The sequence below is a fragment of the Sus scrofa genome, chromosome 5 (genome assembly GCF_000003025.6).
Source record: "Sus scrofa isolate TJ Tabasco breed Duroc chromosome 5, Sscrofa11.1, whole genome shotgun sequence".
NCBI lineage: Eukaryota > Metazoa > Chordata > Mammalia > Artiodactyla > Suidae > Sus > Sus scrofa.
In genome coordinates this window covers 19517070-19542694 of record NC_010447.5, presented here as the reverse complement: position 1 = coordinate 19542694, position 25625 = coordinate 19517070, and the positions used below count along the sequence as shown (strand labels likewise).

At 46.8% G+C, this 25625-nt stretch overlaps 1 protein-coding gene and 1 non-coding gene across 3 annotated transcripts; both read right to left on the bottom strand.

Moving 5' to 3' along the window:
* COPZ1 (coatomer protein complex subunit zeta 1) lies at positions 322 to 20128 on the bottom strand. 2 transcript variants are annotated; one of them, XM_001927549.5, is made up of 9 exons: positions 20040 to 20128; positions 8921 to 8989; positions 7556 to 7637; positions 6839 to 6930; positions 5260 to 5315; positions 3906 to 3983; positions 3705 to 3756; positions 2473 to 2511; positions 322 to 1664 (listed from the first exon to the last, which is right to left on the bottom strand). In XM_001927549.5, the coding sequence occupies exons 1-9, from the start codon at positions 20055 to 20057 to the stop codon at positions 1617 to 1619; spliced, it is 534 nt and encodes a 177-aa protein (XP_001927584.1). In that variant the 5' UTR covers positions 20058 to 20128; the 3' UTR covers positions 322 to 1616. The 2 variants fall into 2 exon arrangements, with proteins under 2 accessions (XP_001927584.1, XP_013853037.1); XM_013997583.2 differs by having other exon boundaries at positions 1016 to 1896.
* On the bottom strand, positions 11626 to 11705 carry MIR148B (microRNA 148b). The gene has a single exon (NR_035387.1). It is a non-coding gene; the product is annotated as a microRNA 148b (primary transcript).

The following is a 25625-nucleotide window of genomic DNA, read 5'->3' as shown; positions in this document are numbered from 1 at the left end:
GCTGAGGCGGGAGCAGGCAGCTGGCTTTGGGGGTGGTGGGGGAGAACTCAGTTCCCTGGGACTCCCACTGAGAAAATACCATCCCCACCCCACCCCTGGCGCCAATTTCCAGGCGAGTGGACGGAGAGATGCCAAGGAGGCAAACAGCCTTGTAAATTAGGGATGGGGGGGCGGGGGAGGGGAGATGCTGGGGAGTCTCTGAGGTAGGAGAGAAGAAATATTATAAGATGGGGAGCGCGGGGTGGGGGGGGAGGCTAGAGGAATAGGAGCAGCTGCCAAAAAGAGAGGAAGAGGAACAGAAACATCACACAAAGGCAGTTTGGAAAAAAAAATGTTTTATTCCTTTTTGCACAGAGCAGTACCTGAAGGTGGCCATCATCCTGACTCCATACATCTCTTACACAAAAACGCCCCCCTCAAGGATGCCCAGTTATCTGCCCCCACTTCAGTCTTGGAGAACTGGCAGTGAGTGAGTGGGGCAGAATGCTAAGTCTCAGGAAGGTTTTTTGAGACATTTTTGTGGGAAGTTTTGAGACCCAACAGTGGTGTTCCATCCTCCATCTTCCTGGGAAAATCCAAATCCCAAAGGTTTTCGGAAGAAAGGTACCTCTCTCAGCGACCAAGGCTGGGGAAGCGCCCAGACCTACTGCCTGGATGTAAGACTGAGGCAGAGAGAGGACAGAGTTAAGCGGCAGAGATCGCAGCCCCAAGACAGACGGAGGGAAATGCATTGTGAGGGAGAGAAGGGGACTGAGAGAACCCAGAGGCCCAAGTCATAAATTCCACTCTGTCCCCCAGTTCTGAGCAGATACTCTTCTTCCCAAGACCAGAATGGAGTTTTGATTCAGGGACTGGCCTTGCTCCAGGGCACAGAGAGAACGAGCCAGGCAAAGATCCCACGGGTGGTGAAGGTAGTGAGTTAAGCTATTCGGACCAAGAGATGGACACTCCCACAAGGAGCACTCACAAACCACAGCAGTTTGAAGCTATAAGCTAGGATCAGAGTAAAAAACTGCAGCTGTGTCTGAAAAACAGAATTTTATAAGCCCTCTCCAATAAAACTTAAATCACCGCTTCTTCCCCTCTGTCTTTTGCCTATGAGCTGTTCCCAATCTTTCTTCCCAGGCTGGAGGACTGGGCAGTAAGAGGGACCCGATGTGCCTCTCCCCACCCCCACTCTTTCTATGGAAAAGAATTCTCTCTCCCTCCCCTCGTTGGACATATGGGCTGCTGAGACGAAGGCCGCGTAAAGGCAAAGGGAGGAAAACGCTCAGCACATTCTTTCTCCTGCTTTGATCTGAAGGGTACAGAAATTGAGGAGAAAATATGGGGGATAGGAGAGCACGGGAACATAATCCAGAGGAGAAAGGAAGAGGGTGCCTTCCCAGCCCTGTGTCCAAACCTGCTGAGAGCTTTACTCCCAGAACCGCAGAAAAGACCGAGAAGGAACAAGAAGCATATACGGGTTTGGGGGGCAACCACAGACAGGATGGAGAGTTAAGGATCCCTGTGATCCCCGAGATGACCCTGAGAGTGTCAGTTGGGGGACTGGATGAGAAGTCACAGCAGACATGTGGATTTTTTGAGGGAGTGAGGAGCCAGGCATAGTGGGGTCTTCACCGGAGGAGTGACCACTTGATCTGTTCCTTGGCTGATTGCAGCACCTGCAGGGACAAGGGCGGCATTGAGGGGCTTTGCTGGGGGGAAGGGCAGGGGTGGGGACTGGGGCTCTCCTTCCCCTCACTTGCCTTCCCTGTCCTTAGAAGAATGGCAAATAGAAAATCCCCAAGGGTAGAGGGATGGGAAGAAGCTCTCTAAGGCCCTAGAGGACTGTCAGTTTGGGAAATTCCAAAAAAATTCAAGTCCACTGGGGGGATGAAGAGAGAAGAGGTATACCTGGGAGAAAAGAAAAAAACTGGGGGTTACTGGACATATGTTAAGCGGGGAGGGGTTACCACATCCAGATGGACCTCTTGGTGAGAATTCCAAGTGGGCAGAAAACAGAATCCCTCCCTGGTGTGCCACCACCTCCCACCCTCCCACCCCCCACCATCAGGTAGAGACAAGCTATCTGCAAAGTAGCAGAATGGATCTGCAAAACCTGCATATTCTAGAATATGCATTTCCAGCTTAGCCCTCATTTGAATAATAAGAGAAAGAGAGAGAATGTGTGTGTGCAGGCACACAGACCATCTGCTTAAGGCAAGCCTCTGCTGGGGAATAAATCACTGAGTGAGGCATCAGGCAGGGAGGGTTTGAAGGGTACAGTGCAAGGCTGACAGCCACCGCTCAGAGGAAACTGGGACAGGAGTTGGGGTGGGGTAGGGAGCAGTGGGCTCTATGAGTCCCAGTTCTCTGGATGTGTCTTCAGTCTCTAGCCTCCTTCAGGCTGGGTGGGACTTGGTGCAATGCTACGCTAGCCCTCTTTAGTGACCCAGTCCATCTGGAGAGGGAGAAGGAAGAAAGGCATACCTGAGACACGGTCTGCTCCGTCAGGGGAACGTCTTCTCCCTACACACAGAGAGAGAAGCACTCAGCATGGGAGAAAGCTGGAGGAGGACCTGACTGAGGTTGAGCACTGAAGGAAGAGGTGGTCCTTTAAACTGAAGCAAAGGGCAGAGGCCCTGAACTTCTCAGTCCCTCCTAGGGATTAGTTAAGACAGCAGCAATTTTACTTGGCCAAAGGGACTGTGAGTAAAAAAAGGGTCATTTCATCCATCTTGTTTTAAGGCAGGAGCACTTCCTAAAAGATTTATTCCATTCCAAGTAATCAGGTTATCTGATCCTCAACTTGGGGGTGGGAGACCTGATTCCCTAGTCAGAGAAGACCTTCCCTGAATATCAATATCGCTAGGGAAAGGATGAGGGGGAGCCGGGGTAGTTTAATGGATCCCGCAAGGCCTGATGGGTAACGACAGCATGTTAATTTGAAGAAATAAACTGCTGCAACAGCAGCCTGAGAAGGGGAAGGAGGGAGTTGGTGAGGAGGGGGGGACCTTCTCTCTTGCCACATAGAGACATATGTTAGAGGAGAAGATTAAACTATGCAAATGGAGCCCACGGCAGTTAAGGGAGAAGATTTCCCATTACCCGGCACCGCCAGCCCTCACTCTGTGGAGGTCAGAGCTGGGACATTCTGTGAACGGGGAGAGTGGCTTTGCTCAGACAGCTCTGCACCCCTACAATTTGCTGGTGGGCACCCAGCAGGCTTGGAGCTTTCTATGGTCAATTCAGAGGCCTCCTTCTGCTATCACTAGCGCCAAAGAGGACAGAGGTCCCAGCAAATAAGGAGGTCCTGAGGGAGAGGTGGTGGTCTCGGTTACATAAGACTTGAAAAGACAAGCAAGACATTCCTCTGCCTCAGATGATTGGGATTCATCCCCATGGGCAGAATAAGCCAACATCAAATCCCTTTATTGTTTTACAACCATCGATATGAAAGTTCCCTTAATTTCATTTATGATTTGAGAAGGATGTGTTAAATGTGCACTCTGTGCAAAGACTATTATAAGATGCTGGGTTACCAAGTTAGGGGCAGAAATACAGTCCTTCTGCTTCCCTTCTTTGCAACAATGAGAATTTGAAAGGGAAAGAGATGGTTACAGGTATTCCACAAGCCCCGACCCGTGGCTGCCCTGAGCAGGTGCTCCGGAGCGCTGGAGGGTGAGCAGGAGAGGGAGGCAGCAGGGCATAGTCTCACTTACCCTTAACGCTACCCGGTGTACCACTTGCTGGGGATCACTCTCCAGGATCACCCTGAAAAGACAAAGCAGAGGCCACTGTTGACTCTGTCCTGAAGGATCAGTTTTCTGTGGGGATCCTCTGGTGGTTCAGCTTGCTTGCCTTAGGAAGGGGCAGCGGCCCCACCCCCCTCACCCCAGATCCAGGGAGGTCAGAGAACTCACCCTCCATCTACGATTTCATCCACAGCCAAGAAGAGCCCCTCCATGTTCTCCAGCAGAGCTCGCTTTTCTACGTTTTTCCTGAGTCCCCAAGAGAAAGAACAAGAAAGACCTGGGTTTGAAAGGGATCTTAGGACACTGTCTGAGGTGGTGAGCCTAAACTAGACCAATAAAGGTCTCCACCAACCACGCAAAGTAAATAAGAACTTTCTGGCTAACTCACTCTATCCCCCTGCCTACTCGAACTTGCTGACTAAGGATTAGGAATGCCAGGAAAGAGATTTTAAATACACATACAGTCGATTTCTGACTATTCGAGGGCTGATTTCCAGAGCTATTGTTTCTTTCCTACCTGCCATGATGCTGCCGGCAACATTGCTCGTGAACACTGACGTCAGTGGGTGGGAAAAGGAAAGATACAGAGCGAAGAAAACTCAATGTGGAGGTGGCGGGAGGTGGGGAGGGGCTGAGTACAGACTCTCTTTGCACTCAAGCTCTGACAAACCTTCTAAGCTCTCTCTGCTCCCCCTCCCCCTCTCTCCACAGCTCTGCTCAGGCCTTGAAAAGAAGCCTGACTAGGGGCCTGGGACTGGCCGGCATCCACCCCAGATCCGGTGGTGGGTATATGTGGCCAGTCACATCCGTCCGTTTGACTCTTTCACTGGATCACTGAAATGAGGTCTATTCATTCACCTGGCTAAGGAATAAATCATCCCCTTCCTGAAGAAATCTGAGCCATTCACCCTGCTGATTTGGTGCGGCTGAGAGTGCCTGCTGGTCTGGTCCGGACGGCTGTCTGTACTGGGTTCACTTGGGAGCCCTGCATGTCTCCAGGAAAAGTATCTTATATCTCTTTCGTTGCCCAGCTTTGTGGGGAACAGAGGGCTGCTGCAGAGGTGGAGGCGGGGAGAGGGTAAAAGGCATATTTTTCCTGTTCCAAGGAGGGAAAAACTAAGGGCTGGATGTGAAAAATTGCTGCCCCCATTCTCAAGGTGTTGATGTCTGGGACATTTCCCTACACTTGCCCTTTCTCTACCTCAAAAGTAAAGAATGAGGCCCAGGAAAGCACCGTGAGGGTGCTCGGAACTGTGAGAGAGCCACTGGGGAATGCAAGAAAGAGTAGACACACAGGTGAAGATTCTGCTCCCTGCCAATCTCTTTTCTCAGGAGAATTATTCCACAGGAGTAACAGACTCTCCCATCCCGTCTTCCCCATCAGCGCAAATTACTCTGAAATAATAAGCTCAACTTCTCAAGGTAAGCCAATCCCTAGAGCCTCTGCTGATCCTCCACAAATCCCTGGCCTGAAGAAGAGTGACTTTCTCTCGCAAACAGATGTCAAGGATGGCCTGCTCACCTCAGCATCTGGCTCAATGAGTCGAAGAGGCAGTTCAGAACAGCCATGAGCATCAGCTATTTGGAGACAGAGAAGCAGAAAGATAAGATTGCTGCTACCTGAAAATAAAACCCGCTAATTCATTAAGCATCAAAAGACACAGGCTTTCGGAGTTCCTGTTGTGGCTTGGTGCTTAATGAATCCGACTAGGAACCATGAGGTTGAGGGTTCAGTCCCTGGCCTTGCTCAGTGGGTTAAGGACCCGGCGTTGCCGTGAGCTGTGGTATGGGTCGCAGATGCGGCTTGGATCTGGCGTTGCTGTGGCTGTGGTGTAGGCCGGCGGCTACAGCTCCGATTAGATCTCTAGCCCGGGAACCTCCATATGCTGTGGGTAAGGCCTTAGAAAAGACAAAAAAAAAAAAAAAGACACAGGCTTTCATAAAGGACCAATAGCATACGGTGGAAGTGAGAGCAAAATAGGAAGAGGACCTGTGGTTTCTCACAGAAATAAATTCTGCTACATGATCCCACAATCTGAGTTCTCTGACCAGACTGTTCAAATGGAACTTTCTGTCATGGTCCTCTTTGTGTCTTTACCAACTGTATATGTGTTACCCTAAGTCTTATGTAGAGAATCATTAACCAAGCAATAGCTGAGGTCAGACAGCTGTGGAATGAGCAGGGACTGTGGAATTAGACAGACCTGGGCTTAAATCCCAACTGAGCCATTTCTAGATGTGTGACCCTGGGAAAGTTATCAGGCTGAACCACATGAAACTGCCACTTTTGTAGTTCAACAGTGGTCATATACAAGTAATTCCATATGGTTTTGCAAGCTTTAGTTTCCTCATCTATAAAACAAGCGCACTAACGCCGAAAACTCATAGAAGTGCTAGGAGGTTTAAATAACAATGTATTCTACAGAGCACTTATACCAATAAGAGCTCGGTAAGAGTTGGTTCACTCAAATTTTTATTTTGCCCCAAATTGTGTGGGGGCCTATTTTTACTTATCTACTCTCCTAGAAGTTTCCTGCACACAGGAGGCAGGTTAGGGCTATATCCTCGGTCTTTTCAAGCGAGCCATGTTGTACGGCTTCAACGTGTCCCAAAATGTTGCCTAACTGACCCAAACTCAGTCAGGTGTGGACCCTTCATACAGGAGAAGCATCCCCTGAAGCTTGACCACACCTCAGAAATCCATCTTAAAGAACGCTACTCAGAAGTTCTCTTGCGGTGCAGTGCGTTAAGGATCTGGAGTTGTCACTGCAACGGCTTGGGGCACTGCTATGTGGCAGGCTCAGTCCCTGGCCTGGGAACTTTCACATGTTGTGGGTGCGGCCCAAAACACTATTCAGGGAAAGTCATTGATATTATAGGTTAGTATGTAGGAAAACATAGGTGGTGTGTCCAACATGGAGATAAGAGAGAAACCTGGGAACACTTCCATTCTAGGTTGATTCAGCTGCTCAGCCATGTCTGTGAGGCTGACAGGGATCTCCGACAACTTCCTTAGCCCGTCCGAAGCCAGAGGGATGTGGCAGTCATGAGATCCTGCCTGTGGTTCAGGAGGTGGGAGCAGAGCCGGTGGGGATTCTCACCTCGTTTTCATAGGAGCTGCCGATCACATAGAAATAGAGATCGATACTGCTTTTGTATACCACCGTCAGGCCTTCCAGGAGGGCGATCTCACCTGGGGGGGAAAGAGCGGGTGGCCTGAGGAAGGTGGGGACGAGGAAGTAGGACAGAGGGAGTTACCAGCAACTCCTGGTTTCCAGCTGTGTGGGGCTGAGGTGAGGGAGGTCCTAATGACCCCCAAAGACCGAAGTTAACCCGCTTTTTCTTTTTGGGTGGGAGCAGAAGGTGGCAAGTATGAACTTGGGGGCGTCTAGATGCATCGTCTCCTCTAACCGTACCACCCCCTGCCCACCACCCTGATTTCCCTCCTTGTACATGAGACAGGATACTAGTCGATCCTTCGGAGGTGAAAATGCAGAGCGGTCACCTTTACAGACTTCCATTTACCTGCCCTAATGGATGCGGTACAATAAGCAGAGCTGCAGTTAAATTTGTCAAGTGAGGCTCATAAATCCAGGGACTAGACAGGTAGCTAACAGCCAACCTTCTAGCACGGTATTCCCGCGTGAGGTACACTCACCTCCCCATTACATTTCTGAAGAGTTTATTATATGAGGGGAGGAGGAAAAAAGAGAAAAAGGAGGCAGAGTCATTTTATCCTTTCTCCCGCAGTCCTGCCGCCACCCCCTTCCCGCTGTGGCTCCCCTGCCACCGGGAATAGTGAAGGGAAAACGACCTACTGTCAGTCCGATGGGTCTTGTTGAAAATGTTCTTCTCAAAGGCCTTTTGCTCCTTGACACTGGGGTAGGTGTCGTCATAGTACTGGTCAGAGGGAAAAGAGACGGGTTGGGTCGTTAGAGCTGGGAGCCTCGAATGATTAGTGACTGCCCTGGATCTTGGATTTCTTTCCTTTGAGGCATGAGAGAGGGAGAAATATGGGCACAAAGAAGGAAGAACTCTAGAGGCAGGGAATGGGTAATGTGTAATCTGACACAAAACACATTTTTTAAGGACCCTGCTGTAAGCCACCCATCCTCACATTTCTAAGACTGTAAAGCAAGAGGCCTACAAGCCCTGTGAGGCAGCTCTGCCCTGTGGGCATTCAGGGACAGCAATCCTGAGCCATTCCTAGGCGCCACCCAAGGTCAGGGGGCACTGCGAGAGAACATAAAAGGCACCAGACCCTCAACCACTGTGTGAAGCTGAGGAACGGGAAGGGCTGCAAACACCTCTGCAAAAGAAGGGCAAGCCCTGCCCGATGCCCTCTGCTCTCTTGGACCGTAGCTTTCTTTCCAGCAAACTGAAAGGAGTGGGAGGGCAGCTAGCCCATGGCAGAGCCCACTCCCAAGCTCTCCCTGGCATGGGGGTGGAGATGCAGGCTGCTAAATCGCTCTGCTCTTTAGGGGCTAATCCGTCGCAGTCAGCTGAAGACCTATGACAGGTCTGGCATTTAGTAACTGGATAACTGTTTCAAAAGGTGTCCTGCATAGTTACATCCAATTACAGGGAGGAACAGCTGGTGAATTCTAAACTAATCTCTACCTGCTGATTGATTTATGCCATGCTCGCCCGGAGTTAATACACCAGGGACAGAAAAAATTTCTCCAGGAGGGGGGGAATATGGAGGGAGAGGAGAGGGGTGTCCGTTCTCCTCTCTTTCAATAGATTCAAAGTTAGAAACATCACGCTGGGTAAGTCAGGAGCTAATGTGCTTGCTGGTGACTGCAGACCTAGGGCTGGAACCCTGGACCTGCGAGAGAATCCCCTGGAAAAAGCCAGGCAAGGTGACAAGGTAGAAGGAAAAGGGACAGGAGTGATGGACACGGGCAGGCTGCTTCTCACATCTAGAAGCTGCTTTGTTCAGAAACCAAGGTTTCAGAGCTTTTCCCTGTTCTGTGCTGATGACACAGTCTGAGGATGGCAAGGAGGGAAGCAGGGCAGCTAAGAGACAGAAGCAGGTTAGGTTTCATCTGGAGTAGTCACAGGTAGATGGAAGAATTCTCAAAATTATAGCATCGATGAAGATGCGTTAATAAGGCTGGTCCCAATATCCAAAGCTCAGAATAAGTCTCTTGCTCCTAAACTAATCTGAAAGGGAATCTCACCTTGGCAAAAAGTCGGTCTCCATCATTGTCCAGAATCAGGATGGCTTTGACAGTATACAGGGAGGGTTCCTGAAGAGATATGAACATACCTTCAGTCCTGAAGGCTCTGGCCACCACGAGCAAACCAAAACCCTTCCCTTGGTCCCACTGAGACTGCAAGGGGATAGAGAGGTGCCTCTGCATGTCCCTTGTCCCAACCTGGACACTTCCCACTGAGAATGACCAAGTGGTAAATGACCTGAACTGGGGAAAGGGGCATTTCCACAAAGGACTCCAAAGCAGCACCAAAGAAACAGTTTATGTGAGCCAGACTCACAGAGGGCTTAATCAAGGTAGGTCATGCTGTGTTTTCAAATATTATGCTACAGTTATTTTCCAAATTACTCTCCCTCCCCAGTCTCCCATGCACAGGTGGGTATGGAATGTGACCAGATTAATTCGTAGGCACTGCACGAGGCTATCTGCAAATGGGGCTAAATGCCCTAGTGTACTTGGAAGTTTCTGCAGTCCCAATGCAGCAGCAATGCAGAGGCATAAAGCACGGCTTCTCTAAACCACCCACACACTGAGCAGAGGGAAAGGAGCACGCATGCGTGCAGACACAGACACACCAGTCCTGGATGCAGCCCAGGGAGACATCCATCTCCCAAGACCTCCCCTGGGATCCCAACTCTTCTACTATATACCCTGACCACTACCACTTAACTTGCCAAGACAAAAACCAGTCTGAATTTCCGGGGAGTTAAGAAGCAGTAAGGAGAAGAGCCATCTAAGAAACACTGTGGAGCCTGGCGATAACGAGCAGGAGAGGAGTGTTCTTTCAAGACCAAGAATCAGAACTTGAGGAAACTGGCTGGCTCTCATAAAGAAATCAGAGCCCCAGCCTTCACGGTTACAACTCAAACTCAAAGCATATGACTCTGCAAAAGCGCCTCTACTCCTGAAACTTCTAGGGAACCAGCTAACCAGGAAAGGAAGAGGAGGAAGGGAGGGGAGGTGGTGGTACTTGGGACGAGGTGTTTGCAGGCTCACATTCCCTGACTTTCTAATCAGCATTTCTTACCATGGACATCCTTCTCCTGTGCTATGAGACAAAGCTGTTGCTTTGCTAACTCCCTTTGCTGGCCTTACTTAGGAAACACAAAGTCCTCACAGGGGCCAAACATGTTCACCAAGCATATGGTTAACAAAGACCCAAGAGTGAGGAGGAAAGAATCACTGCCAAGGATCTGCCGCCCCACAGGACAGAAATGTTTTGCTCGCCAATTTATTACAAGTGTCCGGAACAAGACCTGACATATTAAACTCTCAATGCATAGTGAATGGTTATGAGAATAAATGAAATTTGAGAGTGAAGTAAAATTTATTGATGCAGTCAGCATCTAGGGGACCCTCTTATAATCAGACTTCACATGTAGGTGGATTTTCTGGTGTGGTCATTTGGGGTGATATTACTACCAAGTCATCCTCCTCTGATAGACGCTCCTTAGAGATGCCCTCACTATACACATTTCTCTCTGAAATACTCTGTCAAACTAAGGGACTGTGTCTAGCAGAAGGAAGTCCTCTAGAGTCTCATCTAAAAGGTCACAAATAGAGCAGATTTCTTAACTCCTAATCCCCTAGAGAAAGAGCTTTCCATAAAGCAGGCTCGATTCTATAGCAACCTGGTTCCTCAATTCACCAAAAAGGAGTGACACCTAGGGAAATGAGTTTAACAGAGGAAAGGAAGTCCATAAGGAAGGAACTTTAGAAGAAATAGTTTTTCCCGCAACCTTCCCCCTGGAAATCTTTGAACCTGTTCCTCTATCTTAATTCACAGCAACCTTAGAGAGCTTCTCAGTGGTTTAAACCAGGCATTGACCTGGCACAGGTAACTGACACTTGCAGCCAGAGTCTGGCGTTCATAGAAAGAATGGGATCCCAAAGCAAAAACAAACAAAAAGCAAAAAAAACCTTATGGCCACCAGCCAACTAGGAGCGTCAGACAGTGTCTTCTGTGGCCAATGGGATAAGAAAATGTCTAAAACAGCTGGCAAAGAGAGACAAAGACTGCTGGGTTCTGCTCCCAGCTCTTCTCACTGGCTTCCTGGAAGATACTATCAAGGAAACCCGCAAAGTAAAAACAGGGTTCTTCCTGGGGAGCATAAAAGACAGGCAAAGGAAGGCAAGGAGAAGACCAGCTGTGACTCACTACAGGTCTGAAAGGGGTAAGAAGACATAGAGAAAAGGCTGGTCATTTCAAACGTCCAAAGGAATAACCACACTAAATAAAGCTGAGAACTTGGGCAACAGCTGAAATGCTGCTTTACTTCTCTACTCTTGCCACGGCCAGAGCCGGCAGCTTCTCCTTTACTTCTCCTGCCACCTCCTGACTGCAGCTGGTTCCACTTCGGCCTGGGGCCTTTACCTCTCAGGAGTGGGGAGGGCCTGGAGTTCCTCTCATATCATAAAACCAGCCAGTTTAAAGGCCCTAGAAGCCATTACTGATCATGTAATTTCATTTTCAGGTTTTTTTGCAAAGGGCAAGTTTATAAATAACTCCCAGCTACTGAGAAATGGGTTTCCTGGGCAATGGACTAGGCTTGACCTTGTAACACATTAAATGCTGATTATTGAGAAAGACCCTGTAAGCTTAGGGCTATGTTCAAAGGATTGAAAAGGTCTATTCTTCCCTCCCACTCCCAAATGGGTAGCTGCTAGAAAGCTTTCGAGACAAAGTTCTGTGATGCACTGACTTTCAGAGAGCCACAGCCTGAGTGTATAACAGAACTTCACCTCAAATGCTAATGGTGCCTGGAAATGATGTGTGGGCAGACTGGCTTGTGGGAGGTTGGGTGGCTCAGATTTTCATGTCTGTTTTTATTATCAAGAAAACCAAACTAGACTCCTCAGGAGAGCTGAACAACACCGAACAAGCAACGAGCCTACTGCAAAGGAGCCTCTGATCTCAATTAGGGGCTTCTGAAGCCTAATGAAAAACATCAATATCTCCCAGTACCCCTACCCCAGCACACAGAGGACTAGAGGGAAAGAGTCATTCCTAGTGCTGCCCCCTGTGGGCTTCTGGATGACCTGCAGCTTCCTCAGGACTAACAAAAAGAAAAAGATAGCTCTGGAGAAAAGCACTCCCTATTTGTATCCTGGATGTCAAACTCGGAGAGATGGGCTCTGCAAAAGCACTGAGTTAAGATCATGATATGCTACCAGAAGAGAATTAGACTAGTGTTTGTAGCAGGGAGATATCTGGGGCCATGACTATTTGATTCTTTGTTGAGGGAGGAGGATGCCAGGGAGAGGGAGGAGTGGGAAGGAGGGAGCCAAGAAGCCTTAGAGGAGCTGGAGGATGCTATCCATAAAGCTGAAAGGACACAAGTAAGAATATGGTTGAGTTTCCTAAAAATGTCTTAATTCCCTACTTGTAAAGAAATCTTGGGAGTTCCAAGGTGCAACAGTATCTGCAATACCAGGATGCAGGGTTTTTTGTTGTTGTTGTTTTTTTTTTTGTCTTTTTGCTATTTTTTGGGCTGCTCCCACGGCATATGGAGGTTCCCAGGCTAGGGGTCGAATTGGAGCTGGAGCCACCGACCTACGCCAGAGCCACAGCAACACGGGATCCGAGCCGCCGTCTGTGACCTACATCACAGCTCATGGCCACGCCGGATCGTTAACCCACTGAACAAGGCCAGGGATCAAACCCGCAACCTCATGGTTCTTAGTCGGATTTGTTAACCACTGTCCCACGACGGGAACTCCCAGAATGCAGGTTTGATACCTGGCCTGGCAAGCAGCTGGATATGGCCTGGGTTAAAGGATCCACTATTGCCACTGCCGCAGCTGCAGCTCGGATCTGATCCCTGGCCTGGGAACTCCAAATGCCTTGAGGCGGCCAAAAAAGAAAAAAAAAGAAAGAAATCTTTATGGCCATGCCAAAAAGTAGTACTCTGGGTTGTCAATAAGTTTTTTTTTTTCTTTTTTTTTTTAGGGCCACACCCACGGCATATGGAGGTTCCCAGGCTAGTGGTCGAATCAGAGCTACAGCCACTGGCCTACGTTACAGCCACAGCAATGCCAGATCCAAGCCATGTCTGTGACCTGCACCACAGCTCACGGCAACACCAGATCCTTAACCCACTGAATGAGGCCATGGATCAAACCCACAACCTCATGGTTCCTAGTCAGATTCATTTCTGCTGCACCACGATGGGAACTCTGGCAATAAGTCTTGATCAACTAGAAATAAGATACTCCTCCCTCAACCTGTCATTATGTAAAACCAAGACAGTAAAAACTATGAGAAATTTCTAGATGCTGCTCCCAGTTCTACATGGCCAACCAGGTATTTTGCTCCCTGACTCTGTGCTGATTTTCTTTAAAATAAAGAGCTCCTCTGGGATTGTGGGCCCCAATTTGCCAGCCACAAGCTGAGGGACTTCAGATAAAACAAGACGAATTAGCTAAAGGCTCTGACAGAGAAGCGCAGTTTTCACATCTACCCAAGGATTTGCTTAGATTCAAGCAGCACAGCTCAGGAAAGACTGGGAGCCACAGGTACCAAACATTCCCCTGCTGACGTGAGACCAAATATTGGTTATTAAGAGGATACTGAACACAAGTCTTAGGAAGAACTGATAGCAGGAAGAGACACCTAGCTGATGGAAGAGGCTTCCTATCTGATATGGATACAAAACATGAAAGCACAGGCACTGGAAGTCTGCCACTACAGGGAAAAAAAAAATGTCTCTAAACTCCTAAAATCCTTTATTGTAGTCTGCCTCAGCTGCTAACCCAAGTTCTACCTTTCTCTAGGTCTCAGCTTTCTCACTGGAGAAATGAGAGGCCTGAGCTAGCTAAGGTAAGGTCAACAACTTTTTTTGAGTTACAGAAGACCCCTGCGATAAGCTGACAAAATCTAAGGTCCTTGTTATCAGAAAAATTCACAACTTTTTATGATTTCAAGGACTTCATAAACCTAGGTTCAGAATTAAATGAGATTCTCTCTGAAAACAAAATGATGGTGTGGGGAGAGGAGGAAAAAAGGGGAGGATGAGTGATACTTCTGTAAATCACCCCCTCTCCTCTGCCAGGCACCAAAGAGTGACTTCAACAAATATGCGTGTGGCCTTCATAAATTAATAAATGATTGAGAAAACTAGCACAGCCAGCAGGGGGAGCTAAGGTCACCACCACACCCCCTCCAGCTTTCAGTGACTAAATTTGGTGGCTCTAAGAGATGCAGGACAAAGATAAACCAGCCCCAAGCTCTTCAGGAATGCAAAGTCTCAGGTCTTTACTTAAAATTCAGAAAGCCACCTGCTAGATAATCTTGTCACACAGTCCCTAATTCTTCAACTATTCTGGAAATGAAAGAATCATAAAAATGGGGGACAAAGCAAGGAGCACTGCAGGGAAGAGATGAGTCGAACAAGCAGAAATCAGAGTAGGCCATACCCAAGGCCTGAGAGCAACATGAGAACTTCCTTCCTGCCCAGTTTGATAATCTAAGGGCCCTCATTTAAATATCACGCAGCAAGGGGAAGAAAGTCAAGCAGGGCTAGATCTGCTTCTGATGAGACCCTGTCCATGATTTGTATAATTTATTCCCCACCCCACCCTCCATCCGCTCCTGGAAACAAAAAGCTAATCTGAAGGAGTGGACTCAAAGTCTCTGAGTTCATCTTTTAGTCTCTTTGCTCCCCCAAATTGACCCCTGAGGTAGATCTGCATCCTCACCTACTTTCAGTCTCCCTCTTAAAAACCACATAAATAGAAAAGGAATTCGAGAAAATCAGCAGACAGGGCTATCCAAGCCAACTGGCTATGGGATGGGGATATCTGTCTTAATAGCAGGAAAATTAAAAAGCCAAATAAGGGAGTTCCCACCTGTGGTGACAGTGGGTTAAGAATCCAACTGCAGCAGCTCAGGTCACTGTGGAGGCATGGGCTCAATCCCCGGCCTAGTGCAGTGGGTTAAAGGATGTGGCATTGCCATGGTGTGGGTTGCAGCTGCAGTTCAGGTTCAATCCCTGGCCCGGGAACTTCCATATGTCACAGGTACAGACATTAATAAAAAAAAAAAATTAAAAAAAAAAAAAAAAGCCAAATAAGGAGACCTAGGCTTCATCTGCAGCATCTAAGACTTAGGTTAAACAACTAAAAAAACTTCCTTAAGAGATGAGATGGTCAAACACCAGAAGAGGTGACACCAGCTAGGGAATCCAAGGACAGGAGAACTCTACTAATCTGTGAGAAAGCCTCTTCTGTGCAGAATCAGCAGAGGCAGAAGGTGATAGGGCCCCTGCCAATAGGGGTATCTCATGATGTGCATGGACTCGACCTCCCAATCCATCTTCATCAGCTGCCCGTGGGCACTCTGCCTTCCATCTTCCTAATTACTCTAGCATAAATGGGTAAGGTAGGCACTGATTCTTTATTCCTATCCTTTCCTTTCTTTGCTTCTCTAGTTCCCCTTTCCACAACCAGTCTTGTCAATATCTTGACTCTAACCAAGTCATGTTGATGAAGTAAAGTAAAAACAGTAGCAAATACCTAGATGAAAAAGACCCTACATCTGCCAATAGGCTCCTTCAAATATCTGGATAATTGCATTCATCCTCTGCCTCCCAGGGAAGACCTGGCTTCTCAAGGGTCTGGCTTTCTTCACATGGAGGCCCCCTCCTCCTCTTCTGATCGTGTGACAGCTCCCCTAGACCTCTGATGTAATTTATACCTTGCCGGGGACCAACTCTTTCCCACCACTGTGAAGGAGAGGGAAAAAATATATATAAATACGTCGGAAATCTATAACGAGGTCTTCTTGGAGGGCAAGACATGGGGAGAGTTAGAAGCAGCGTCAATTGCTCTTTGGGGGTTTTAGTTCAAGCCGAGGTCTGCTTCCAGCAATCAACCATTAAAACAAGCCGGCCAGAGTAACAGCACAGTTTATTCTGATCATTTAATTTGAAGTGTCAATAAATTAAACTTCAATCAATTAAACTAGGTGTGCAATAACCCAGATGGACACCCCGACACCAACATAATCACAATAAAAATTTTTATGGCTGCCAGGGACCTCACCGGGGGCAGTGCTGGCACCGCTCGCGCCCTAGCTGAGAAATATATCTCCACAGTGCAGGAACGAGGAGATTGCTTCTCCTAACGAAATGGACAGGCCAGGCACCAGCAAGGACGCAGCTGGGAGAGGGGCACAGGGGACTGCCAGGAATGAGATGGGAGTGCTTTGGGGGCTTAATGTAATTGATACCTTTGCCCAGAGCAGGGGGAGGGGGCATTTAGGCCAAGTACCTCTACAGTTAGTGCCAAAAGAATTTAACAAAAGCCCCATTAAAATGATTCAGGAAGCGAAGGCCACAGAGCAATATCAACCTTTAAGAGTCACTGATGTATTCTGCATAGTTTCTTCCTCCATATACACAAGTACTCTTGTGCACTTTGGATGCCCTGACTTTTGAACGAGGCTTAGGATTCAGGATCTGGTCACTGTTGTAGGATAAAAATTAATTAAGGGGAGAGAAAGAAGAGAATTAAGAAGTCTAGTCTGTAAAGCATGGAAAAGCACTCAGAAAGTGAATCCAGAGAGGATTAGGAAAAAATGAAACCTATGAGGAAAGATTGAAGGATCCAGACTTCTAGGGTAGGGGAAAAAAAGGTAAAGGGGAAAGGGAAGAAGAGGCTAAGTCATTATCTTTTAAGATTCCATAGCTATTAATGGAGACTGGTGACCTGCACAAATTCCTCTCCATTCACAACTAAGACAGAACCAGCAGAAAACAGCAGGAAAGAGGAAGCTGAGTTCAAAGATGCAGGCTGGGAGCATGATTACCAAGCACTGGCAATAGAAGATGAAAGGGTCTTTCCTTAGAGACCTGAGAAAGACTGGACAAATCTGCTTGAAAACTAGGATTGGATTACTTAATTCCAGAAAGAAATGTGACTCACTGTAAAGTACCTAAATGAAGGGAGCCTACTGGTAGTTAGAAATTCCCATATTCAGCTCAAATTTTGAATGATGATTCTTCTTGACCCCATCTAGCTCACTCTTCCCTTCTTCTCAATATCCTATGGCTATATGTCTTGCAGAGGTGAGGACAGAAGAATATGCTTTGATCAGATTTCCCCAAAGGTCCAGGCGAACCAGGAAACAAATGTGGGAGGAGGAAGCCTAAAGGAACTCTAGAAGCTGTCTGCCTTCTCTAGGGAGTGGCTTGTTAAATACTGTCTGGGTACAGTAAACTCTTTAGCTCAGTAGGGCACTAAGGTTAAGTTCCAGTGAATTCTTCATACTTTTCATGAAGATGGTGACCTAAGAATCAGGGGATGCTGCTGAGTAGACAGAGGAGGGGATGAGATTAAAAGGAACAGGGAGGAAGGGTGATTCTGAACCAGATGGAGGTAAATTCTGTGGACCAGTATGTGAGTGTGGAGAGAAGAAAAATTAAAATTTAGGAAATATCACCTGATTCTCAGATTCCTCATCTGAACCACTGAACACTGAAGATTTTTTAAATACTGTTCTCACTTCTCCCAAGGATACTACCAAACCAGTACCATTGTGGATACAGAGGAACTGATTCATTACATACGATAACGCCTTAGGACATTAGGGCTTCATTCTCCCCTGGAACTCCACCTGAGAAGGGCTAGAATGGTGAGAAAGGTATATAAATTCTTAATTGGGGGTCCAAAATATACTGAAATAGTAAAGAGGAAAAAAACAATGTGGAGAAGAGCTGACGCAGAGAAAGGAAAATACTAGTTTAATATCCTGAGAACTATGGAGATCAGCACAAGAACTAATACCTGGTGGTACTTTGTCCCCAGACAAAGCTTTATATGACTGATAGTTGAAAGTACACTTTGGCATACTGAAGAGGGGGAAAGCCCACGATGAGATAACATCAGAGAGACATGGTCTGGGAGGATTGGGAATCAAAATCTAATCCTAGTTTTGACATTGTGCTTCCTTGAGGAAGCCTTTTTTCCTAAACCTCCATTTCCCCTAACCCCACGTTACACACGTTCCTCATGACAAAGAATCAGTAAGGTTTCTAAAGCAAACTTCAGGGGTACCTGACCAGGTTAGCAAGGATCTATGAAGGTGGCATCTTAGGTATAGATTAAAATGGATATAAAGGGGGTTTGAGCCCTGGCCTGGGAACTTCTGCATCCCCCAGGGGTGGCCAAAAAAAATTTTTTTAACTAAAAAAATATATAAAGAATATGGAAACAAAGAGGAAGGAGAGACAAGGACTGAGGTAAGAGAAAACCTGACAGAAACTTTCACATATAATGCCCTCAATTCACCACTTGTTAAGAGATCCCTTGTCAAAAGGTCTTCTCAAGTATCATTTCCCTCACTCCTTTACCTCTAAGCAGACTTCTAAACAGATCTAGGGGGCAATCTAAAAATTTCTTTTGCAGTTCCCGTTGTGATGCAACAGGATTCTTGGGAGCCCTGGAATGCATGTTTGATCCCTGGCCCAGCACAGTGGGTTAAGGATCCACCGTTGCCACAAGAGTGGCTTAGTTTGCACCTGCAGCTCGGATCTGAGCACTGGCCCTGGAACTCCTTATGCCACAAGGTGGCCAAAAAGAAACATTTCTTTTTTTTCGGCTGTGCCTGCGGTATGCATAAGTTCCCAGGCCAAGGACTGAACCCATGCCACAGCAGTGACAACTCCAGGTCCTGCTGGGCCACTAGGGAACTCCCAAAAATTTCTCAAAACTTCCAAAGACACCAATTCCCTAGAATTTATCCCAGTCTGTTAAGGGGTTGACGGCTTAGTAAAGAAAATATCTTACTAAAAACTGATCAGATTTTAAAGCTTCCTACCTACACTTAACCAACCCATATAATCGGAAGGAATTATCATATCTTTGCATTTTGAAAGCAGGAAAATGAAACTTGTTATTCTCTTTTACCTGAAGAAGATCTGGATTAAAGAGAGCTGAAGGAGAAAACAACAAACAAAAAAGACAAAAAAGAGACCTAGAGTTTGACTCAATTAAGGAAGGAGCTAGGAGCTAAATACCTACACACACATATGTTAACATTCTCAAAATGCAAAATTAAGGGGGGAGGCATGCATTATTTTGAAAGAAATGCTCTGATTTAGTTCTAAAGAAGGGATAACAGTATTTTTTTTTTTTCTTTTTAAGGCCGCACCCTCGGCATATGGAAGTTCCTAGGCTAGGGGTCGAATCGGAGCCACAGCTGCCAGCCTACACCACAGCCACAGCAACGCCGGATCCTTAACCCACTGAGCAAGGCCAGGCCCTCATGGATGCTAGTCGGGTCGGTTAACCACTAAGCCACGAAGGGAACTCCCAGTTTTTCATTTGTTTTTGAGCAAGTAAAAAGGATCTCATGGACAAGGGAACTAACACAACCCTTCAGCCATCAAATTTTCATATAACCAGAGGAATAACTGGCATCCCAGATCCTACAATAAGAATCCCCAAAGTTTAAATAAGGAGGGAAAAGAAAAACAGAATAAGGAGTTTGGGAAAATATTCCATAATCCATGCTGACTTTACTAGGTATTCCAGAACTTTAATGGAATACTGATTCTTTATCATGACAAATCCATATAGTAGGAATTAAAAGGAAACCGAAGAAGAAAATAGTTTTTCCTGAAGGAATGTGACAGGGAATTGAATTATCAAGAGAGAGTCAAAATGTATCAGTTATCAAGAGGAGCGTGTGATGACAAACACCTGCACTCTATTCTTATAATTTCAGGCGAATCTGGAGATTTGGAGAAATTCAAATCAGGGTATTATCTACAACGCTCAGAATCAGGGAGAACCTGAAGGACCCCAATCCAGTACGCTTATGATCCTATGAGTCTTAAGGACTCCAAGGGCTTGCTCCCTTCAACTTTCCACCGACTCTGCCCTTTCCCCGGCACAGCTTCCTACTTTAAACTGAGGCTTTAACGACTGCACTAGGCCACATGTTTATTCCAGGGGAAGGCAAGAACGTTCGGTCCCCGAGGATTACCCGAACTCCCCTTTCTACCCCCTCCCACTCAGGTCGAATCCCGATTCGCGGCCCCTCGGGACATCATAGCCTCTCGGCTGCCCCTCTGGTTCCTACCAAAATCAGCGCCTCCATCTTGCCCCGCAGCTGGTGCCGACGTGGAGCCGCCAAGACAACGCCGCCGCTGATTGGCCTTACGTCCTTATTAGACCCCGCCCACCCTGCGGGCTATTGGACTTCCAGGTGTCAGCTATTGCTTTACTGACCAATCAGTTTACTAGCTTGCTTAGCGGAAGCAAGGTGTCCAGCCAGAAGGCGCAGATATTTGATTGTCAGTTTAAACACTCAATAAAACGACAAAACCTCACGACTGAATGGGGCGGGAAGGTCAGTGGGGCAGGGTTGTTTCCATGGGGAACAGAGGAAGCGATTATTAATTTCCAATTGGCTGGGCGGAGGGCACGTGATATCGTCGGCCGGATTTAGGAGCTTTAATTCGCACTTCCTTTAGGGGGCGCTGTGTCTCTTTAGCCCTTAACACTGGCAGCTCTTGGAATCCTACTCTGCTTCCCATTCCAGAGCCTCCATTAGGTCCTTGATGTCCACGGTTGCTTTGGCAAACCGTACTAGTACTAACTGTTCATTAGACTCAGATCTCTTCAGCATACTCACAGAAAGTCTGCACAGCCATAGAGTAAAGCCACAAGATGCCCAGGGTGTTAACTAGATAAACACCAAGGCCGCTGGGAGTTGATTGCCAGCAGTAACGATCTGCCTAAGGTGGAGTCCCAGACTTTGCTAGACCCAGGGAAGGACAAGAAGCCAGGAAGTTTCTAAAAGAGGATTTTCTTTTTTTCTTTTCTTTTTGTTTTGTTTTGTTTTTTAGGGCCGCACCCTAAATCCTTCATATGGAGATTCCCAAGGTAGGGGTCAAATCCGAGCTGTAGCTGCTGGCTTACGCCACAGCCACAGCAACGCAGGATCCGAGCCTCGTCTGCGACCTACACCACAGCTGACGGCAACACCAGATCCTTAACCCACTGAGCAAGGTCAGGGATGGAACATGCATCCTCATGGATACTAGTCGGGTTTGTTAACCACTGAGCCACCAAGAGAACTCCTAAGAGCACATTTTCTTTAGCCGGACATGAAACAGGATGTTAGAGCTTTGGAGACCAGCAAGGAAAGAGTAGGAGGGACAAAGGAATAAAGGATCCTGGATGAGGTTGGGTAGAGCGAGCAGGGTCTGCGGTTTTCCAGTAGGGACAAGCCCGTTGCAAAATGAGAAAAGAGAAGTTTACTGAATGCATGGATTTCACAATAGAGAAGGATTTTGATGAAGTTTAGCTTTCCCTTACTCCCCAGTTCCTTGGTCCCTGACCCCTGCTTAGGTCAGGGACACCTTCTGCTGCCTTATAAAATTCTCCAGAGGTTTTTGTGGGTGTTCCTACCCCCGCCACCACCACCACCACACACACACACACACTCATCTCTAACAATTATGTCTTTAGAAACTCTCCAAGAAGAACATCCAAACCTAGGAGTTTTTCCAATAATTTCAGAGTAGAGTAAGATGTCCTAAGAAAAAAGTATAGAACAATACAAAACAAACTACAGAGCTATGTTAGTACATATGCTATGAAGAAAGGCATATGATTTTCTGTTAAAGTCCCAGGGGACAAGCATCAAATCTGGAAGAAACAGGGCTTTAGCTTTTATCTGTTCCTATGGGGAATTATTCAAACATTTAGCATCCTGCCTGGCATCACAAGGTAGTCCTTGGCTTGGCAGTTTAATGATAATGCTAAAATTTACTTGGGAGTTCCCCTTATGGCTCCGTGGGTTAAGAATGCAACTAGTATCCTTGAGGTGGCAGGTTTGATCCCTGGCCTTGCTCAGTGGCTTAAGGAGCTGGTGTTGCAGCAAGCTCAAGCATAGGTCACAGATGCAGATTTGATCTGGTGTTACCGTGGTTGTGGCATAGGCTGGCAGCTGCAGCCCTAGAGAGAAAAAAGAAACATTTAGTGATCATTTATGATGTGCCAGGCACATGATAAATCTTTGAACACATTATTTTATATATATATATATATATATATATTTTTTTTTTTTTTGCTTTTTTTTAGGGCCTCACCTTAGGCATATGGAAGTTCCCAGGCTAGGGATCAAATTGGAGTTATAGCTGCCGGCCTATGCCACAGCTGCAGCAACTCAGGATCCAAGCTGAATCTGCGACCTACCCCATAGCTCATGACAATGCTGGATCCCCAACCCACTGAATGAGGCCAGGGATCGAACCTGAATCCTCATGGTTCCTAGTAGGATTCATTTCCACTGCACGAAAACAGGAACTTCCTAATGTATTTTTAGAAGTGTTATGAAGTAAATGGTTATTACTCTCATTTTAAAGATGACAGAAATGGAGTCCAGAACAGTTAAAGAATTTACTTAAGGCAATACAACTGTTCATTGATAACTATGCATTTGAGCATAGATGGTCTGGTTTTAAAAACACATTCTTGGAGTTCCCGTCGTGGCTCAGTGGTTAACACCCTGCTAGTATCCATGAGGACACAAGTTCGATCCCTGGCCTCGCTCAGTGGGTTAAGGATCCAGCATTGCCATGAGCTGTGGTGTAGGTTGCAGACGTGGCTCGGACCCCACATTGCTGTGGCTGTGGTATAGGCCACAGCTACAGCTCCGATTCAACCCCTGGCCTGGGAACCTCCATATGCCTCGAGTGTGGCCCTGAACAGACAAAACAAATAAATAAATAAATAATAAAAACACATACTTGGAGTTCCCATTGTGGCTCAGCAGTTTAAGAATCTGACTAATATCCATCCATGAGGATGCAAGTTTGATCTCTGGCCTTGCTCAGTGGATTAAGGACCTGGCATTGCCTTGTGCTGCTGCATAGTTTGTGGATTTGGCTCAGATCTGGTGTTGCTATGGCTGTGGTGTAGGTCAGCTGCTGCAGCTTTGATTCAACCCCTAGCCAAAGAACTCCCATATCCTGCAGGTGTGGCTTTAAAAAGAAAATAATAATAATTATTATTATTATAATTTAAAAAAAAATAAAAACACGTTCTTACTCATGATCCACTACTCTGACTTGTGGCTTCTCATGTATCCCAGTCCTGCCTGAAGTCCCCTTTACAAATCCAGATGTTCTGTAGGGATCCTGAGGAGGAAGACTGTGTGATGTGCTTGGGTTGTGGGAGGGGGTTGGCACCTCTTTCTTTATGGAGTAACTGACAATTTTTTTTTTTCGTCTTTTTAGAGCCACAACCATGGCATGTGGAGATTCCCAGGCCAGAGGTCAAATCAGAGCCGTGGCCACAGGCCTATGCCACAGCAACAGCAATGCCAGATCCAAGCCACATCCGTGACCTGTGCAGCAGCTTGCAGCAATGCTGGATCCTTTAACCCACTGGGCAAGGCCAGGGATCAAACCTGCATCTTCATGAATACTGGTCAGGTTCTTAACCAGTTGAGCCACAATGGGACCTCCAAGTAATTGAAAAATTTTCACAGTCAGCCATTGTTCCAGAAGATGGCTGGTTTTAAGCTCTTCTGCCTATTAAGTAACTGTGCTGTGGGAGAAGACAACTGGCTGGATGGGAGACTTTAGTTCTTGTTGTGACTTTTCCTTAATAAGAGGGAGAGGAGTTCCTGCTGTGACACATCGGGTCTGGAGTTGCCGCAGCTGTGGCAAAAGTCCCAGCTGCAGATCAGATTCCATCCCTCCCCTGGGAACTTCCACATGGCACATGCGCAGCCATAAAAAACAAACAAACAACAAAAAAGCAGTGGAAGTGTTGTGGCAAATTTGGTACCCTCTCTGGACTAGAGCTTCCACATTTTTGAAAATGGGAAACCTCAGACCAGAGCTTTCTAGGTCCTACCTAGTGTTTAAGTCCTATGGTCATTGCTGTTCTTGCTTTTGTCTCCTTTTTACCTGGAAAACCTTTAGGAACCAATCAAATGGATAATGCATGTTGCCCCACCCCCCAGTCTCTCTCTATATACTCATGATATAAAATCAGGTAGAAAAGGTTACAAACAATTTATTAAAAATATGTGGAGGGAGTTCCCGTCGTGGCGCAGTGGTTAACGAATCCGACTAGGAACCATGAGGTTGCGGGTTCGGTCCCTGCCCTTGCTCAGTGGGTTAACGATCCGGCGTTGCCGTGAGCTGTGGTGTAGGTTGCAGACGCGGCTCGGATCCCGCGTTGCTGTGGCTCTGGCGTAGGCTGGTGGCTACAGCTCCGATTCAACCCCTAGCCTGGGAACCTCCTTATGCCGCGGGAGCGGCCCAAGAAATAGCAACAACAACAAAAGACAAAAGACAAAAGAAAAAAAAAAAAAAAATATGTGGAGGAAAAAGATTTGAAGGAAATATGTGAAGATGTAACCAGTAGTTATTTTGAAATGCTAGGACATTTTTCAACGTTCCCATATTTTTCAGCTGTCCTAAAATGTATGGGAGCCTTTTTTTTTTTTGGCAGTGCACAGAGCATGTGGAAGTTCCCAGGACAGAAACTGAACCTGTGGCCACAGCAGTGACCCAAACTGCTGCAATAGCACCAGGTCCTTAACCCACTGTGCCACAGAACTCCTCTCCTCACTTTTTTTTCTTTTTTCTTTTTTTGCTTTTTAGAGCTGCACTCATAGCATATGGAAGTTCCCAGACTAGGGGTCAAATCGGAGCTACAGCTGCCAGCCTATACCACAGCCACAGCAACGCCAGATCCGAGTCGCATCTTCGACCTATGCCACAGCTCACGGCAACAGCGGATCCTTAACCCACGGAGCGAGGCCAGGGATTGAAACCACGTCTTCATGGACACTACGTCAGGTTCTTAACCCACTGAGCCACAAGGGGAACTCCCATTTTTAAAGCGTAAAATTCAGTGGCATTAAGTATATTCATATTGTTACACAACCATCATCACTGTTCATCTCCACAAACTTTATCAAAACTAAAACTCCGTACCCATTAAACAAAGACTCCCCATTCTCCCCTCCCCCAGCCTTTGGTAAGCACTATTCAACTTTCTGTCTCTGTGAATTTGACCATTCTAGTACTTTATATAAGTGAAATCATATAATTTTGTCCTTTTGTGTCTGGCTTATTTCACTTAATGTAATGTCTTCACGGTTGTGTAAATCTTTGAGGGAGTGATTTCATGGGACAGAGGATTTAAATAAAGAAATTGCAAAGACGATGGAAACGAAACTGGAAAGATACGTTGTGGCCAGATTGTGAAATACCTTGAATGCAAACCTAGGTAGCTGCCTTAGTGGGACCACATGATTGTGGGAGTTGGTACTGTTACACTCTTTGGGGAAATATTATGGCAATATCCTGTAAAGTTAAAGGTGGACACATCTTCTTCTCCTAGAGAATTAAGAGAATTAAAAACACAGCAGGTACATAATGACACATACATAAGAATGCTTATTGCAATATTGTTTGCCAGGGTAAAAAAAAATTTAGTGTTTATCAGTAGAGGAATAGCTTGTACACCCAGCATTCTTGTCATGGCTCAGCAGTTAATGAATCTGCCTAGCATCCATGAAGATGCAGGTTCGATCCCTGGCCTCGCTCAGTGGGTTAAGGATCTGGCGTTGTTGTGAGCTGTGGTGTAGGTCGCAGATGAGGCTCAGATCCCACATTGCTGTGGCTGTGGTGTAGGC